Here is an 18,740-nt window from a genome sequence, read left to right as displayed (position 1 = left end):
ATCTGAGAAGGACCTGGGTTCTCATCCTGACTCCCCCATTCGTCTGCTGGGTGACCTTGGGCAAGTCATTTCATTTCTTTGGACCTCGGTTTCTTCATTTTTAAAATGAGGATCGAGACTGTGAGCCCTTTGTGCAACAGGGACCGTATCCAACCCGACATGCTTGTATCCACCCCAGCGCTTAGTAAAATGCCTGACACATAATAAGCGCTTAACAAACACCGTAATTATTATTATTACTATCAGGTGGTGGAGACGGGATTAGAACCCAAATTCTTGCGACGCCCGGGCTCCATCCACTAGGCCACGCTGCTACTTAGTATTGTCCCATAGCAAGGGTTTAACACATGCTACAATTATTATAATTATCATTTCTATTATTAGGAGAAATGAAGCTTTTCGTATCAAGTAACGGGCTAATATTTGGAGATAATTTGGAGCCCTTGTTATGGTAGAAGCGTAATCTGCAACCGCCACCTTGTGGGCATCTGATGAACTTTCCTTTTGCCCTGCAGCTTCTGGCCAGATAATAATAATAATATTAATAATAATAATGTTTGTTAAGCGCTTACTATGTGCGAAGCATTCATTCAGTCGTATTTATTGAGCGCTTACTATGTGCAGAGCACTGTACTAAGCGCGTGGAATGTACAATTCGCTAACAGATAGAGACCATCCCTGCCCAACCACGGGCTCATTGTTCTAAGCGCTGGGGAGGATACAAGGTCATCAGGTTGTCCCACGTAGGGCTCACAGTCTTCATCCGCATTTTACAGATGAGGGAACTGAGGCCCAGAGAAGTGAAGTGACTTGCCCAAAGTCACACAGCGGACAAGTGGCGGAGCCGGGGTTAGAACCCATGACCTTCTGACTCCCAGGCCCGGGCTCTTTAAGTTAAGCTCTTTAAGCAGGGGAGCTTACCATTTAATAATGTTGGTATTTGTTAAGCGCTTACTATGTGCACAGCACTGTTCTAAGCACCGGGGTAGATACGGGGTCATCAGGTTGTCCCACGTGAGCCTCACAGTTAATCCCCATTTTACAGATGAGGGAACTGAGGCGCAGAGCAGGTAAGTGACTTGCCCACGGTCCCACAGCGGACAAGTGGCAGAGCCTGGATTCGAACCCATGACCTCTGACTCCAAAGCCCGGGCTCTTTCCACTAAGCCACGCTAGACGTCAGTACCGAGCTCCCCTAAGGAAGGCGACCTGGTTCAATCAGACTAAGGGAGCCCGTTCAATCAGACGAGGAGACGGAGTCGGTGAGGCAAATCTTTATCTGGAGTCGGGCCTAACCAGCCCTAGGCCGGCCTCGCTCCGGCGATTACAGGTGGGCCTCAGATAGAGATTACAGATGGGCCTCTGATACATTCTGCACTGGGGGAGATAGGCGGAAATGAATCGCTGACATTTCAGCTCCAGGTGAACCTGGCTCACGATTCCTCCTTATCTCCGGATTTTTCCACCCGGAGGCGGCCCGCCGGCCGATTACCCGTCCACCCACGCGGATGGAAAAGTGCCACTCTGACCGACCGGGGAGGAACTACTCGACGACGGGGCCGTGGGGCCGTCTGACATGGAGAGGGATAGGCCCGGGGTTCCAGGCCGGACTGCCCCCGCCCCCCGGGGCTAGAGGAAGCTCGGGGGTCCGGCGCTACATCCCCTTGGACTTCACGGCTTGGAGGACGGACGTCCACCGGCTGTTCCTCCGCTCCAACTGCTGCCGCCGGAACCGATCCTGGAAGGAGACTCCCGTGTCCTCCTCCTCCGTCTCGGAGACGATCTCCATCTTCTGGATGATGAGTCTGATGAGCTCGTGTTGCTTCTCCAGGAGGGTTGACAGGTCCTTCAGCCTGAGAGATGGGGACGGGGAGTCATCCTCATTAGCAGCAGCAGCAGCCTCTTACTGAACGCCCAATGGATCCAAGATGCTGTACTGAGCGCTTCATATAGTCAGACTACTGAGCGCCTCCTGAGCACGAAGCACTGTGCTGAGTGGCTGGTGGGTTCAGGACCCTGCCTTGGGCACGAGAGTGCCGCTGGGCGTACGTATCATATTTCTCCTTCTCCTCCTCTTGCACCTCCTCATTCATCCATTCAGTCGTATTTATTAAGCACTTATTTTGGGCAGAGCACTGCTCTGAGCACTTGGGAAAGTACAGTACAGCAATAAACAGTTACAATTTCTGCCTACAACGAGCTCACAGTCTAGAGGAGAAGAATCCTCCTCCTCCTCTTCCTTCACCTCCCCTTTCTCCTTCTCCTTTTCCTCCTGTTCCTATTCCTCCTTTTCCTCCTGCTCCTCAGCCTCCTCTTCCTTCTTCCTCTTCTCTTTTTCTTCTTCTTCTTCTCGTTATTATTTCTCCCAACCGCTTAGTACAGTACTTTGCACACAGTAGGTGCCCTATAAATATGACTGACAATGAATGAATGATTACTATTATTGTTAGGGTCGTTATCATTATTATTGACGGCCGGGAGAAAGCCACCGGTTTGGACCCCGGCAAACCAGGAGCCCACGGCAGCGAGGAGGTCCCGTCGGCCCGCCCGGATAGAGAGAGCTGAGCATGTGCGGTCCCGCTCCGGGCGCGCGGGGGAGAACAAACCCACCTGTACTTCTGCTTCAAGACCTCGGTCTCCAGAACGTTATCGGCGCTTGGCGGATCCTGTCTTGGCTCCTCAAAGAAGAAGCAGAACTGGAACAGGCCCTGCGTGAAGAATGGGGGTCACCAGTCAGACCACACCGGGCCTCAGTGTCCCTCCCCACCCCCCTCCCTCCGCCACAAGGGTCAGTGTGGCAAGGGCCCGGTAGCCCCCACGCCCTCGGGGTTGCCCATTCCTAGTCAGGGACAGCCTCGGGAAGGGGCATGATCCACACTGGACCTCAAGCTCCAGCTCAGGGCCCTAGCCTCAGTTCCCTCATCTGGAAAATGGGGATTGAGCCTGGGAGCCCCACGTGGGACAGGGAACGTGCCCAACCCGATTTGCTTGTATCCACCCCAGCGTTTAGCACAGTGCCTGGCTCATAGTAAGCGCTTAACAGTTATTATGATTGTTGACACCCCTGGCTTGTGAAGGGGGTGGACCCGGCTCAGTGAGCCTTTCATTCACCCAGACAACAGTTCTGAATAGGCGCACGTTCCGGACGCTGTAATGAGCGCTTCCTGAGAGCAGAGTCCCATCTTGGGAGCGAACAATAAAAGCGGAAAACATGGGGTCTACTCTCAGGAAGCTTACAAGTGAATGGGTTCTTCGGGAGCCGGATTTAGGAGGGCGCCTAAGCCAGCCCTGACTACCCTAAGGAGCGGTGCTTTGGGATCAGACTTGTCTGAAACCCGGGCAGGACTGGTTTGAAACCGGGCCCTAAATGCCATTTGCGGGAACACACGGACCCGCTCTGAGAAGGGAGGCTAAAGCAGAGGAGAGGATCCAGTGGTTACTGACATTTTCCTCCCTTACGTTGTGAGGAAAAATTGAGGCGCAGGGTGCAAAAGCTCTTTGGAAAATAATGGCGCCGCGGGAAAAACAAGAGATTTCCTTTTTGCCGTCTCTGACGGCACATCTCCTGGCTGCGGTCATCAAACGTTGCGGTTCTCAGTGGCTGAAACGGGTCCAGTGGAAAAGTGAGGGGTGTTGGGTGATACCTGTGGGGTCACTGGGGGAGACTCAGGGATGGAGAGGGGAGAGTCGGGGGTGGGGGGTTGGGTGGTCCAAGCTGGGTCACTGGGGAAGAATGAGAGTTGTCGGATGGGCTCGTTGGATCACTGGGGGAAAGTCGGGGTTCTGGCTGGTCCGTTCTAGGACACTGCGGGAGAGACAGGGATGGAGAGGGGAGAGTCAGGGGTGTCGGATGGTTCGGCTTGGGTCAAGGAGAGGAGAGAGTCCAAGAAGAGGGTCGACACACAAAGTTCCTCTGAGCATTCTGGTGCCACTGCGTGGGCCAGTGAGAGCTCTGGGCCAGATGGCCATGGGGTTGCCCCAGGAGGCTGGCACTGCCCGCAGTCTTAAGGGTGAGGAGAGTCACTCAGGGACCGGGTCCTGGAGAGGCCCAGCTGTTGATGACGTTACCATGATCCCACAGTATCTTGGCCTGTTGGGATGCACCGTGACCGACACCTGGTCCACCTTCTTGAGGAACCAAAATGGCAGCTTCTTCTCTAAATTGGTGTGGAGTTCAACCTAGACACACACACCCACCACACATAGACGAACACACACAGAATCAGTCACCCATTAAGATCGGGCTAGGGAACTCTGACATCATTTTAACAACTGCTACTGAACTTTATCCAACAATTAAGAGAAGCAGGGTGGTCTAGTGGATAGGGCCTGGGAGTCAGAAGATCCTGGGTTCTCAGGCTCTGCCACTTGCCTGCCGTGTGGCCTTGGGCAAGTGATTTCACTTCTCCGGGCCTCAGTGACCTCATCTGTAAAATGGGGATTAAGATTAGAAACCCCACGTGGGACAGGGACTGCATCTGATCTGATTAGCTTTTATCTACCCCGATGCCCGATGCGTAGTAAGCGCTTAATAAATGCCGTTAAGCTTCGCACAAAGTAAGCGCTCAATAAATACGATTGAATGAAAGAATGAAGCTTTAGAAAAATAGATGTCTGTGCTTCTACTCTGCATTCAGAATCAGTCTCTGTAGGAACAGTGGCCGCTTGATAGGAAATGCCCACCTGGATTCTAAACTCAGTTCTGCTTATATCGGGCAAATCACTTGCCCTCTCTGGACCTCAATTTCTTAATCAGTCAAATGGGGTTAATAATACTTGCTTCTCTCCCCCCGGCTTAGACTGTGAGCCCCGGATGGGTCAGAGATCGGGTGTGATTTGATGATCTAATGTCTATCCAATAATAATAACAATAATAATGATGATGCTATTTGTTGAGCGCTTATTATGTGTCAAGCACTGTTCTAAGTGCTGGGGTAGATACCAGCTGATCAGGTTGGACGCAGTCCCCGTCCCACATGGGGCTCACAGTCTTCATCCCCATTTTACAGACGAGGACCAGAGAAGTGATGTGACTTGCCCAAAGTCACACGGCAGGCAAGTGGCGGAGCCGGGATTAGAACCCAGGTCCATCGGACTTGCAGGCCTGTGCTCTATCTACTAGACTGTGCTGCTTCCCAGTGCTTAGCACGGTGCTCGGCACAGAATGAAGCACTCGATCCGTCCCGTCGTTATTTCTCTGGTCTATCTCAGCCCGGTTTCCTTCTCCAAAGTCAGCTGCCCCCTCTAAACTGTCAGCTAGTCACGGGTAGGGAACACGTCGGCTAATCCTGTTGGAGCGTCCTCTCCTGAGCGTTTAGTGCAGGGCTCTGCACATAGTAAGCACTCAGTCAATACGATCGATTGCTCACCTGCATGGCGATCCTTTTCAGCGACGCGTATTTCTGAACTTCCGCGATGTCTCCTACCGCCAAACCGATCTACAAGGCAAGGAATATGTCTGTTGATTGTTGTAGTGGACTCTCCCAAGTGCTTATTACAGTGGTCTGCACCCAGTAAGTGCTCAATAAATATGATTAAATGAATGAATGAATGGATTAAGGGTTAAATGCTGCTTCCCACCGGATGAGGAGGTGCAGGGCACTCTCCAAACCCAGGAAATCTGCACTGCCTTTACTCAGTCCAAAAGCGACGTGGACTTAGCTAAAAAGAGCCTGCGACAGGTAGCCAGGAGACTCGAGTTCGAATCCAAGTCTGCTACTGGCCTGTTCGGTAATCTTGTGCATTGATAATAATTATGGTAATAATAATAATTATGATATTTGTTAAGCGCTTACTATGTTCCAGGAACTGTGCTAAGCGATGGGGTGGATATAAGCAAACTGGGTCGGACACAGTCTCTGTCCCAAGTGGGACTCAGAGTCTCAATCCCCATTTTACAGATGAGGCGACTGAGGTACAGAGAAGTAAAGTGTCCCTCATGGGGCTCACACTCTTCATCTCCATTTTGGAGTGAGGCCCAGAGAAGTGAAGTGACTTGCCCAGGGTCACACAGCAGACATGTGGCGGAGCCAGCATTAGAACCCAGGTCCTTCCGACTCCCGGATCTCGCTCTATACACTCGGCCCTGTTGCTTCTCTTGACCTCACTCACTTGATCTCTCTGGGCCTCAGTTTCCTCCTCTTTAAATCGGGGATAAGATATCTGTTCATCCTTCCTCTTAGGCTGAGAGTCTGGAGTGGTGAGGGTCTGCGTCCTATCTGGTTATCTTGTATCTACCTAGCGTTTAACACGATACTTGATAAACTCTACTTGAACATGATGATTCGGGATTAATATGGACACGTGCTTTAACTTCTCTCCTTCTTAGACTGTGAGACAGGCAGCGTCCAAGCTGATTATCTTATATCTACCTCGGCACCTAGTACAGTGCTTGACGCATCTTGTCTCACGCCGTCGTTTCCAACCCACAGCGACACCCCGGACGCATCTGTCCCAGAACTCCCCGTTCTCCATCCGCCATCGTTCTGGGAATGAATCCAGGGAGTTTTCTTGGGAAAAATCCAGACGCGGTCCACCATCGCCTCCTTCAACTCGAGTCTCCGCCCTCGACTCTCTCCCGTGCCGCTGCTGCCCAGCACGGGGGAGTTTTGACTCGTAGCCGATGGCCTGCCCCTCTCTAGCCACTGCCCAAGGTAGGAATGGAACGGACAGGCCTCCGCTTGACTCTCCCTCCCGTAGCCGAGACTGGTAGAGGACTGGAAACTCCCCAGGTGCCACCCTGAGAGTGGGCTTGATACACAGTAACCCCTCGTTGGGTAGAGATCGTCTCTATCTGTTGCCGAATTGTACTCTCCAAACGCTTAGTACAGTGCTCTGCGCAAAATACGTGCTCAGTAAATACGAATGAATGAACATAGTAAGCACTTTCTAATGCCTATAATCATTATTATTATTATCATTCCAGGACACAGGAGAAGCAGCATGGCCTAGTAGAAAGACCTTGGCCCTGGGAGTCAGAAGACTGGTTCTAAACCCAGCTCCGCCACTTATCTGCTGTGAGACTTTGGGCAAGATATATTAAATATATTTTTAAACGGTATTTGTTAAGTGCTTACTACGTGCCAGGCACTGTTCTAAACGCTGGGGTAGGTACAAGTTCATCAGGTTGGACACAGTCCCTGTCCGACATGGAGCTCACAGTCTTAATCCCCGTTTTACAGGTGTGGTAACTGAGGTCCCCAAGAAGTGAAGTGATTTGCCCAAGGTCACACAGCAGACAAGTGGCAGAACCGGGATTAGAACCCGTGTCCTTCTGACTCCCAGGCCCGGGCTCGTGCCACTAAGCTGCACTGCTTCTCTTCTCTGGGCCTCAGTTCCCTAATCTGTAAAATGGGGATTAAATTCTCTTCCCTCTTAGACTGAGACCCCTCTGTGGAAGAGGGACCGCGTCCAACCCGATTAGCTTGTATCTACCCCAGCGGTTAGAACAGTGCTTGACACACAAATACCATAACAAGCAAACAAACCAAAAAATAAAGTCCACAGAGCAGAAATGGCTGAGCTTCTAACTCATTTATTAAACTCCAATTTACACTTCCGGCTTCTCAAAGTTTTAAACTACATGATTTGCCTGCCTACGTTTTTACTTTCCCTGGAGTCCCTCCTGTGTGCAGAGAGCTGTACTGGATGCCTGCTCCGTTTAGAGTGTGGTAACAGGCACTTGGAGTTAAAATGAATAATAATAATAATAATTGCGGTATTTGTTAAGCACTTATTACGTGCCAGGCACTGTAATGAGCGTTGGGGTATGTACAAGGTAATTGGGTGCGGCACAGTCCCCGTCCCACATAGGGCTCACAGTCTCAAGCCCCATTTTACAGATGAGGCCCAGAGAAATAAAGTCACTAGCCCAAGGTGGGGACCCTTGGAGTCAGGATTAGAACCCGTGACCTTCTGACTCCCAGGCCTGGCCATTATGCCTTGCTGCTTCTGTTTTATCCACTTTGCTTGCCAAGCCCTCTCCCTGCCTTGGAGGATGAGCAAAGGATGAGCAGAACCGTTCCCATTGCCACACTGAGAGAAACCATACTTACAAGCAAATTCATGAGGAGGATTGGCACCAGCAAGGTGAAGCTGATGAGACATACAAAGGACAGCAAGGATAGGGGCAAGTTGTTGTCTAGGTAGGGTTGAAGGAAACCCTCCTGGTAATTAATGTCTCCCAGCATCATGGCGAAGGTCCGCATGATCGAAAGAGCCGGCGTCCCGTAGGCTCTCTGAAAAACGAAACCGAGGACGTCGGGAAAACAAGAAAAGCACGCCAAATCCGTGAAATGAAGAAAGGCGCGGTCGAGCTGCGGAAATGACACTAGAACGCAGAACGGAACTCGCCATCCGAAATCTCCTTCATCGCCTTTCATTCGATCATTCATTCCGTGGTATTTACTGAGCGCTTACTGTGTGCAGGGCACTGTACTAAGCGCTTGGGAGAAGACAGTTCAACAATAAACAGATACATTCCCGGCCCACAACGAGCTCACAGGCTAGAGAGAAGTGGCATAATTGGAATTTGCAGTTTACCTCACTGCCCCAAAACGTTTCCCACCTGGTACGCTCCACTGCGCACAGAACAAGGTGAATACTCAGAATGCACAATCTGTATTAAATAATAGGGAAAAAGCGTGGCCCAGCTCCACCACTTTTCTGTTGTGTGACCTTGGGCAAGTCATTTCACTTCTCCGTGCCTCAGTTACCCCTTCTGTAAAATACGGACTAAGACTGTGAATCCCATGGGGGACGGGGTCTGTGACCAATTCGATTATTTCGTATCTACCCCAGAATTTAATGCACTGCCTGTCAGTTGGTCAGTCGTATTTACTGAGCACCTACTGTATGGGCAGGGACTGTCTCTATCAGTTACTGATTTGTACATTCCAAGTGCTTGGTACAGTGCTCTGCACATAGTAAGCGCTCAATAAATACTACTGAATGAATGAATGCCTACGCAGAGCACCGTGCTAAGCACTTGGAAGAGTGGTAAGCCCTTAACAAATGCCATTAAAAAAAGAAAGAACAGCAATTGGGAGTCCAAGGACCTGGGTTCTAATCCGCACTCTGCCACTTGCCTGCTGTGTGACCTTGGGCAAGTCATTTCACTTCTCTGGCCCTCATCTGAAAATGCAGACTAAAACTATGAATCCCATGTGGAAAAGGGACTGGGTCCAACCTGACTATCTTGTATCTACCCCCAGCATTTAGTACAGTGCCTGGAACACAGTAAACACTGGCAAAATACTATTAAAAAAACCAGGAAGTTACATTTTCATGCAACAAGAACAAGGCATATTGTTTTTTCTAAACCAGTACGTTCAACAGCAGGATTCGTAAACACTCGATGGTATTGAGAGGCAGCGTGGCTTAGCAGGAAGAGACCGGGCTTGGGAGTCAGAGGTAGTGGGTTCTAATCCCGGCTCTGTCACTTGTCAGCTTTGTGACTGTGGGCAAGTCACTTGACTTCTCCGTGCCTCAGTTACCTCATCTGTAAAATGGGGATTAAGACAGTGAGCCCCATGTGGGACAAAGTGATTACCTTGTATCTACCCTAGCACTTATAACAGTGCTTGGCACATAGTAAGCGCTTAACAAATACCATCATCATTATTATTATTATTTAGTGAACCCAAGCTGGATGCAGTACATGTTCTGGCAGGCAAACCATCTATTGTGTGCAGAGGCGGCGTGGCTTAGTGGCTAGAGCCCGGGCCTGGCAGTCAGAAGGACCTGAGTTCTAATCCCGGCCCCACCACTTATCTGCTGGGTGACCTTGGGCAAATCACTTCACATCTCTGGGCCTCGGGTTCCCTCATTTGGAAAACGGGGATTAAGAGTGTGAGTTCCACATGGGACGGGGCCCGTGTCCAATTTGATTGGCTTAGATCCACCCCGGCACTTAATACAGTGCTTGATACATAGTAAGCACTTAACAGATACAATGAGCATCACCTATCATGCTCAGGGCTCTCTTGAATACATCCAGTGGGCAGAGGACCCAACGGGGCACCTACTGTGCACATTTCCCACGCTTAGAGGACTATACTGGTCACCTACTGTGCTCAGAGCTCTGCCCTGGGCACCTATGAGCAGAAGACCGAACCAGGCACCTATTGCGTGAGATCCTCTGTCCTGGGCTCCTACTTTGGCCCGAGCACTGTGCTGAGGCCCCAGTGGGTAGCCGAGACCCCTGAACTTGATTCTTAGCCGTGAAACTCCTCTCCGTGAGCCGGCAGACCCCTGCGGAAGAGAATCTACGGCTCCTCTCACCTGTAGACCCAGCAGGATGTAGAAACTCAGCCCAAAGGCGAGAATGAGGAAAAAAAAGACGACGGTAGTCTGGAACAGCGTCCTCATGATCTCCCACAACATCACGATGTAGATCCCAAAGTGTTCAAACCTGAGGAAATGCGGGAAGAGGAATGGTCCTAAGGCTCTCTGGTGGGTAGACCCCAGGCCTGGGAATTAGAAGGACCTGGGTTCTCATCCTGGCTCCGCCGTTCCTCTGCTGTGTGACTTTGGGCAAGTCGCTTCACTCCTCTGGGCCTTCGGATCCCTCATCTGGAAAATGGGGATCCGATACCCGTTGTCCCTCCTACACTATGACCTCGAGTCCCACGTGGGACAACCTGATTACCTTGAATCTACCCCGGCGTTTAGAACAGTGCTTGGCACATAGTAAGAGCTTAACAAATACCATCATCATTATTATTATTATTAATATTATTACTTAGGCTGTGATGATGATGGTATTTGTTAAGCGCTTACTGTGTGTCAAGCCCTGTTCTAAGCGCCGGGGCAGACACCAGCTTATCAGATTTGGGCAAGTCACTTCACTTCTCTGGGCCTCAGTTCCCTCATCTGTAAAATGGGGATTAAGACTGTGAGCCCCACGTGGGGCGACCTGATTCCCCTCTGTCTATCCCAGCGCTTAGAACAGTGCTCGGCACATAGTAAGCGCTTAACAAATACCAACATTATTATTATTATTAGATTGAACATCTTGCGTGTTCCACATGGGGCTCACAGGCTTAATCCCCATTTACCAGATGAGAGAATTCGGAGAAGAGAAGTGACTCACCCAAGGTCACACAGCAGACCCGTGGCGGAGCCGGAATTAGAACCCAGGTCCTTCTGACTCCCAGGGCCAGGCTACGTCCACCGGGCCATGCTGAACCCCACGTGAGACAGGGACTGCATCCAACCTGATTAACTTCTCTCTACCCCAGCACTTACGACAGTAACCGGTACCTAGTAAGCGCATAACAAATACCCCCCATCATAATTATTAGTCAGGATCCCCCCACCCGCCCTGGGCGCTGCAAGAATTGATGGGGACCTCGGGTTCCGAACGGGTGGTCTTACAGGGCCCTTCCCTCACGGTCTCACCTCTGCAGGTAGAGAAGGAAATTCATCCAGGACATGTACACGGCGATCGCCCCGCACTGCCACTGGACGTCCGCCGGGACGCTGAGGAACAGGGGAGACACGAAAACCAGGCTTGTCGTGTAGATGAGCCATTCTATCCAGTTGTTCTGGTCGGACAGGTAATTCAACCTCTGGAAGGGCAGAGGGAAGCAAGATGGGCAGAGGGGCAGCTCTCCGAACCAACCCGACCCCGCTCCAACCCAAGCCCGTACACTGCGCTCCTCTAACGCCAATCTGCTCCCTGGACTTCCGTCTCCTCCGTTTGTTCTTGACGGTCTCTAGGCTGTAAGCTCCGTGTGGGCAGGGGATGTGTCTGTTTTATCGGACTCTCCCAAGCACTTAGTCCAGCGCTCTGCACGCGGTAAGCGCTCAATAGATACAATTGATCGAATGAATGAATGAATCTCGCCGCCTCCCTCTCGCCCACGTCCTGCCTCTGGCTTCGAATGCCTTCCCTCCTCAAATCCAACAGTTACTCTCCCTGTCTTCAAAACTTTACTGGACTGGAAGCTCACTGTGGGCAGCAATATAACGGCCAACTCTGTTGTTTTGTACTCGCCCAAGAGCTTAGTACAGCATTCTGCACTCGGGAAGCGCTCAGTAAATACCACTGATTGATTAGAAGCATATCTCCTCCAAGAGGCCTTCCCTGACTAACCCCTCATTTCCACTTCTCCCATTCCCTTCTGCGTCACCCTTTGGATTTCTACTCTTTATTCCCCCTTCTCTCAGTCCTGAAGCCCTCATGAACATAGTCCTAACTCGTTTATTTATAGAACTCACGTCCTTCTGATTTCCCAGGCCCGTGCTCTGTCCATTAGACCCCACTGCTTCACACATAGCACATAGTAAGCGCTTAACAGATACCATTAAAAAATTTACAAAGCCATCGATCAGTGGCATTTATTGAGCGCTTACTATGTGCAAAGCACTGTACTAAGCGCTTGGCAGAGGACAATACAGCAGAATTAGCAGCCACATTCTCTGCCCATAATGAGCAAATGCATCCCTGAGCTAATCTGCGACGTGGACAAAGAAGCCGAGTGCAGTCGAAACTCTGGAATGGGGGAGGGTGTTGTTTAGAGAAGCAGGATGGTTGAGTAGATAGAGTGTGGGCCTGGCAGTCAGAAGGACATGGGTTCTAATCCCGGCTCCACCACGCATCAGCAGTGCGATCTTGGGGAAGTCATTTCACTTCTCTGGGCCTCAGTTCCCTCATCTGGAAAATGGGGATTGAGGCTGTGACCCTCTCGTGGGACAGGGACTGTGTCTGACCAGATCTGTTTGTATCCACCCCAGCGCTTAGTACAGTGCCTGGCACAGTCGTAAGCGCTTAACAAATACCCCAATTATTATTACCTGTTGGAAGAGCTGGATCAGCTCTTTGCAGAGTCCCAGAACACCAGTCAAAAAGACTAGGATCATACAGACTTTTATCAGATGGGAATTCTGAAACGGAGAAGGAGAAAACTTGTATGAAGCTGGAAGTGAGGCTTCACCCCCTCTCCCCTTCCGCCCCTCCCCTGACGTCATCGCTCAGAAGGACCTGGGTTCTAATCCCGGCTCAGCCACTCATCAGCTGTGTGACACTGGACTAGTGACTTCACTTCTCTGGGCCTCAGCTACCTCATCTGTAAAATGGGGATTCATAGTGTGAGCCCTGTGTGGAACAGGGACTGCATCCAACCTGATAACCTTGCATCTATCCCAGAGCTTAGAACAGTGCTCGGCACTGAGTAAGCGCTTACCAGATACTATCATTATTATTGTTATTCAAACTCTTCCCTCTTCTCCACCAACCAACACCCCCATCTCTCCTCCCTCAACTTCGCCCCATTCTCTCATCTTCTTATCCCAGCCCTATTCAAAGACAGCTCAATCTGATGGACCCGCAAGTTTTAGAAAGTCGGGTGAAGGGAACTGCAGAGTCTAGACTGTAAGCTCACTGCCGGCAGGGAGCGTATCTGTTTATTGTTCTAATCATCCTCTCCCAAACGCTCAGTTCACTGTTCTGCACACAGTAAGCACTCGATAAATAAGACTGACTGCCGGGAATCCCTTGAAGAACCATCTGATTCTTCGGGCTGGAAAACAGCGTCTCGGGTAATAGGAGATTAAACAGTGTGGTCAACATATTGGCTTTGCTGTTTTATTCTTAGTTTCTCTGTCTGGCTTCTCCATCTAGACCGTAGGTTCTTCGAGAGTCAGTTCTGTTTCCAGTTTATCTCTTCTTGAGTTCCCCAGCGCATAGAAAAGCTATCTGATACTCGCCCCTACCCCAGCACATTCCGTAAAAATCTTCTTCCCTTCTATTTCCCCCTCTCCCTATTGTACTTCAATCTCTTTCTCCCACTGTCAGCTTCTTGTGGGCAGGGCTGCTGTATTGTACTTGCCCAAGCCCTTAGTACAGAGCTTGACGCCCAGTAAGTGCTCAATAAATTATCACCCGTGGCTTGATTAGTAACGCTTCGATCATATGCCTCTCCCAACATCCGATACCAGGGTTTGTAGTGGAGCTCAGTACAGAAGCCCTAGAGGAGGGTAGAGAAACAGAGTGGCCTAGTGGGTAGAGCCCGAGCCTGTGAGTCAGAAGGACTTGGGTTCTAATTCCGGCTCTGCCTCTTGTCTGATGGGTGACCTTGACCAAGTCACTTCACTTCTCTGTGCCTCAGTTACCTCATCTGTAAAAATAGGGATTTAGACTGTGAGTCCCATGTGGGACAGGGATTGTGTCTAGCTTAATTTACTTGTATCCACCCCGGTGCTTAGTAATAATAATAATGATGATGATGATGGTATTTGTTAAGCGCTTACTATGTGCCAAGCACTGTACTAGAACAGTGCTTGGCACATAGTAAGCGCTTAACAATACCAGAATTATCATTATTATGACCTCATGGGTGCCAGTTGTCTATCAATCAATGAATACATCAGTCATATTTATTGAGGTCTTACAGTGTGCAGAGCACCACACTAAGCGCTTGGGTGAGGACGATATAATGATATAACAGACATATTCCCAGCCCACAATGAGCTTATGGTCTGACGGAGTGATTGGCTAGAAGGCCATTCATTCATTCGTTCATTCAATCGTATTTATTGAGCGCTTACTGTGTGCACAGCACTGTACTAAACACTTGGGAAGTACAATTCAGCAATAAAGAGAGACAATCCCTGCCCACAACAGGCTCACAGTCTAGAAGGGGGGAGACAGACATCAAAACAAATTAACAGGCATCAGTAGCATCATTATAAATAAATAGAATTATAGATCTAGACACATCATTAATAAGAATAAATAGAGTAGACTCCCCGGATTTCCCCCAGAGGGAGGGGATTGACTTTTGGAGGCAAGCACCCCCTTCTCCAAATCCCTCCGGGAAGAAGACGGACTAAATGGCGCACGTGGCCTCCAGCTGTTTGGAGTTACCTCAGTGTCCAGGGACTGAGAGCTGTAGCCGGTGGCGTTCAGGATTCCCGTCGAGTTGAAAGCCAACCCCGGCTTTATATTGATGACGAGAAGAGTCAAGGGAATGAGGCCCAGGCAGTAGAGGGCCAGGTTCATTATATGAGCTCTGAACCCATACGCCATCCTTGACGGAGACGGAGGAAATGTTAAGAAGAGGGTTCGACATGGACAGCGGGCGACCATCTAGCTTCTATCTAGCTCTATCGTCTAACTGAGAAGCGACGTGGCCTAGGGGACAGAGCCCGGGCCTGGGAGTCGGAGGACCTGGGTTCGCATCGCGGCTCTGCCACTTGTCAGCTGTGTGACCTTGGATGAGTCGCTTCTCTTCTCTGGGCCTCAGTTCCCTCATCTGCAAAATGGGGATTCAGTCCCTGTTCTCCCTCCTACTTAGACTGTGTGCTCCACTTAGGATCTGACTATCTCATATCTTCCCCAGAGCTTTGTAAAGCGCTTGGCACATAGTAATTTCTTAACAAATACCATTCTTCTTCTTATTATTATTACTCCTGAATATCATCCATTTTTGGCACCTAGCTGGAATGGTGTAGTGGATAGAGCACGGGTTTGGGAGCCAGAAAGACATGGAATCGAATCCTGGCTCTGCCACATTTCTGCTATGTGACCTTGGGGAAGTCACTTCACTTCTCAGTTACCTCATCTGTAAAATGGGAATTAAGAGTGTGAGCCCCATGTGGTACAGGGACTGTGTCCAACCTGATTCACTTCTATCTCCTCCAGTGCTTAGAACAGTGCTTGGCACATAGTAAGCACTTAAGTACTGTTATTATTATTTTATTGTTAAGCGCTTAGTAAAGTGCTCTGAACACAGGAAGCAGCCGATAAATGCAATTGAATGAATGTATGAATAAAAAATACTATCATCATTAGTAGAAGTATTAGTATTATTATTATTACAATCCATTGACCTCCCCTCTCCTCTTCCAATTGCATACATTAAAAGAACACATTCTAGAGGCTGAGTCAAGGTGGGTCAGACAGATCCTAAAATGTTCCACTAAAAAGCCACTTTGGTTTGTTCTCCAAAGAAACCCTAGCCTTTCAAGCATCAGGTATTTAGAATACGTGTAGCCTACCATTTCATCAGTAAATATTCTTTACAGACAGGATGGTTGAGGAGCTCTATGCGATTATGGCGAACCATGGACTGCAAGACAAAAAAACAAAAGAAACACGGATAATGCTGAGCAATCCTCTGGGTGAGCTGTTTTGCTTTCTAAAGCTTCTCTAAGCGTATGAACTTTACAATTTTCATATTCAAATCTACAGATTTCCATAACATACAAAGTTTCTAGCATTGTCCATATTTTAGTTTCAGTTGAGCCCTTAGAACAGGGCTTGGCACATAGTTAGCGCTCAATAGATGCTGTCAATGGCTCGCATCAGTCATATACCTCTCCCACCATCCAGGTTGGTGATGGAGCTCAGTATAGAAGCCCAAGGGGAGGATAATAAATAATAATGATGGTATTTGTTAAGCGTTTACTATGTGCCAAGCACCGTTTTAAGCGCTGGGATAGATACAAGGTCATCAGGTTGTCCCACATGGGGCTCACAGTCTAAATTCCCACTTGACAGATGAGGGAACTGAGGCACAGAGAAGTGACTTGCCCAAAGTCACACAGCTGATAAGCGGCAGAGCCCGGATTAGAAAATGGGGATGAAGACGGTGAGCCCCACGTGGGACAACCCGATGACCTTTTTTCTACCCCGGCGCTTAGTGCTTGGCACATAGTAGACGCTTAACAAACACCATCATCATCATCATTTTTTCCAGCTCCAGAAATAGGCCGGACGACGGAAACCATCTTCGGCCTCCCGCTCGTAATCCTGACCGGAATGGACCCCGTGCTGACTGGCGGCACTTACGTTGAGGGCCACCAAGGGTTCGTACTCGATGTTCTTCTCCTCGGCCACTTGCTTTTTTAACTCCAGTGGACACTGAAGGTACCTGAAGTTATACTGAATCTGTAAAAGCAGATAAGATGTTAATTCCACTTGCAGCGGGAGAAGGGTTATTGCCCGGGAAACCTAACGGAGAATAATGGTCCCCGATGGTCTCCGGAAAATGAAAACACCAGGGAATGGGAAAATACCCCGCCGGCGGGCTTCTGTGGGTGGCAGTGATATCGTGTATTCAAAAACGATAGCCGAAAATCAGTGAGGAGATTCGTTTGAGCTGCTTTTATCATTATTATTACTAGCATTATTTATATCAAGGTCTGTCTCTCCCTCTAGACTGTAAACTCATATGGGTAGGGAATGCGTCTGCTGTATCGTTATATTCTACTCTCCCAAGAGCTTACCACAGTGTTCTGCACACAGAAAGTGCTCAACAAATACCACTGACTGATTTGAAATGCCGGACTGATCGAAAGCCACGTGGAAAAAAGGTGGTGTGACATTCCAACTCCAGACTACGGCCTCAATTATCTGCAACTGGAATCAATCCATCGATGGTATTTATTGAGCACTTATTGTGTGCCGAGCACTGTACTAAGCATTTGGGAGAATACGACGGAGTCGGTAGACCCGTTCTCCATCCGCAAGTTGTAATCTTGGACAGACTTCTCTGGAGCCTGGAGTTCGTTTTGTTTGTTTGTTTTATGGTACTTGTTGAGCGCTTACTATGTGTCAAACACTGTTCTAAGCACTGAGGTAGGTACAAGTCAATTAGATCAGACGAGTCCCTGCCCCGCACTGGCTCATGGTCTCAAGGAGAACAGGGAACAGTTGAAGCTCTGTTTCACAGATGAGGAAACTGAGGCACAGAAATGCCCAAGGACACCCAGCAAGCAATTGGCAGAGCAAATGACAGAGCCAGGATTAGAACCCAGGTCCTCTGACTCTCAGGCCCGGGTTCTTTCCAGTAGGACACGCTGTTTCTGCCCAGGCTGGCTTGAGTCTTTTCCCCTTGAGTTTGGCTCTGAGGAGAGTTGAATTTAATAATGATGGTACTTGTTAAGCTCTTACTATGTGCCAAGCACTGTTCTAAGGAGTTTCAGCAGTCCCTTCCAAATTCTAATAATCCCTTCCACCGTGAGATCTGGAATAAGGGCCCAACCTCCAGCCATGACCGAGGAATCTAACCCCAAGACACCACCACCGCTCCCACAAGCGCTTAGTACAGTGCTCTGAACATAGTAAACACTCAAGAGACACCATTGATCGATGGATTGATTGATAAAATTAGGCTGAAACAAACGAAAGAACTTTTGTAGGAACCTTGACCTGACCTTTCTTCTGAAGACTCTGCCATGCCTAAAAGTGTCTTTGAGAGATATCACTCTCACCACCGGTAAAATTAGGGTGAGTCACACTGAACCCCGTTTGCTTTTATCCATCCCCAGCGCTTGGAACGGTGCCTGGCACATTATTATTCTCGTTATTATTACAGACGAACTTACGTAGAAGTCTTGACCTGTCTGTTCTTCTGAAGAGTCCACCATGCAAGAGTCTAAAAGCATCTTTGGGAGAGAGGAGGGAGAATTAGTTCCGCTATACGACAGGTGCGCCACCCGGCCCCTTATTCGGCTCCTCGGGTTTTGGGCTGGGTAGGGGGTGGTCTCACTTCATGGTTCCGCTGGAGCCCCTTGTAAATGCCTCGTGGTTTCTAGAAGATTCTCCTGTCCGGCTTTGGTGTGGGATAGGCTATCAGCCACGGCCTGGCCTATCCCAAATTTTTGTAGGCGGCGTCTCGGCCACTATCTTGAAACTGGAATCGTCTCGACTAAATCGGTCGGCATGTCTTGGCTGGTGTCCCAGAACTGGCACGCTCCTGACTTAAACTGGGTGACCCACCTTGACCAGTATC

General features: G+C 49.5%; 1 protein-coding gene across 1 annotated transcript in view; it reads right to left on the bottom strand.

Annotated features, from left to right (window-relative positions):
* Window positions 1–1,259: 1,259 nt before the first annotated feature.
* TRPA1 (transient receptor potential cation channel subfamily A member 1) overlaps window positions 1,260–18,740 on the bottom strand; it is a 38,948-nt gene continuing 21,467 nt past the window's right edge. The window contains exons 15-26 of the mRNA XM_029068417.2: window positions 18,334–18,393; window positions 16,796–16,894; window positions 16,003–16,073; window positions 14,870–15,032; window positions 12,799–12,888; window positions 11,401–11,570; window positions 10,282–10,411; window positions 8,055–8,237; window positions 5,370–5,438; window positions 4,069–4,179; window positions 2,611–2,708; window positions 1,260–1,853 (exon numbers count right to left, since the gene is read on the bottom strand). Of these exons, the coding sequence (XP_028924250.1) occupies window positions 1,655–1,853; window positions 2,611–2,708; window positions 4,069–4,179; window positions 5,370–5,438; window positions 8,055–8,237; window positions 10,282–10,411; window positions 11,401–11,570; window positions 12,799–12,888; window positions 14,870–15,032; window positions 16,003–16,073; window positions 16,796–16,894; window positions 18,334–18,393 (1,443 nt within the window). The 3' untranslated portion in view covers window positions 1,260–1,654. The remainder of the gene's footprint in view (window positions 1,854–2,610; window positions 2,709–4,068; window positions 4,180–5,369; window positions 5,439–8,054; window positions 8,238–10,281; window positions 10,412–11,400; window positions 11,571–12,798; window positions 12,889–14,869; window positions 15,033–16,002; window positions 16,074–16,795; window positions 16,895–18,333; window positions 18,394–18,740) is intronic.

Source organism: Ornithorhynchus anatinus, chromosome 7, assembly GCF_004115215.2.
Source record: "Ornithorhynchus anatinus isolate Pmale09 chromosome 7, mOrnAna1.pri.v4, whole genome shotgun sequence".
Taxonomy (NCBI): domain Eukaryota; kingdom Metazoa; phylum Chordata; class Mammalia; order Monotremata; family Ornithorhynchidae; genus Ornithorhynchus; species Ornithorhynchus anatinus.
Note: the sequence above shows the minus strand (reverse complement) of the source record. Positions and strands in the feature narration are given on the sequence as shown.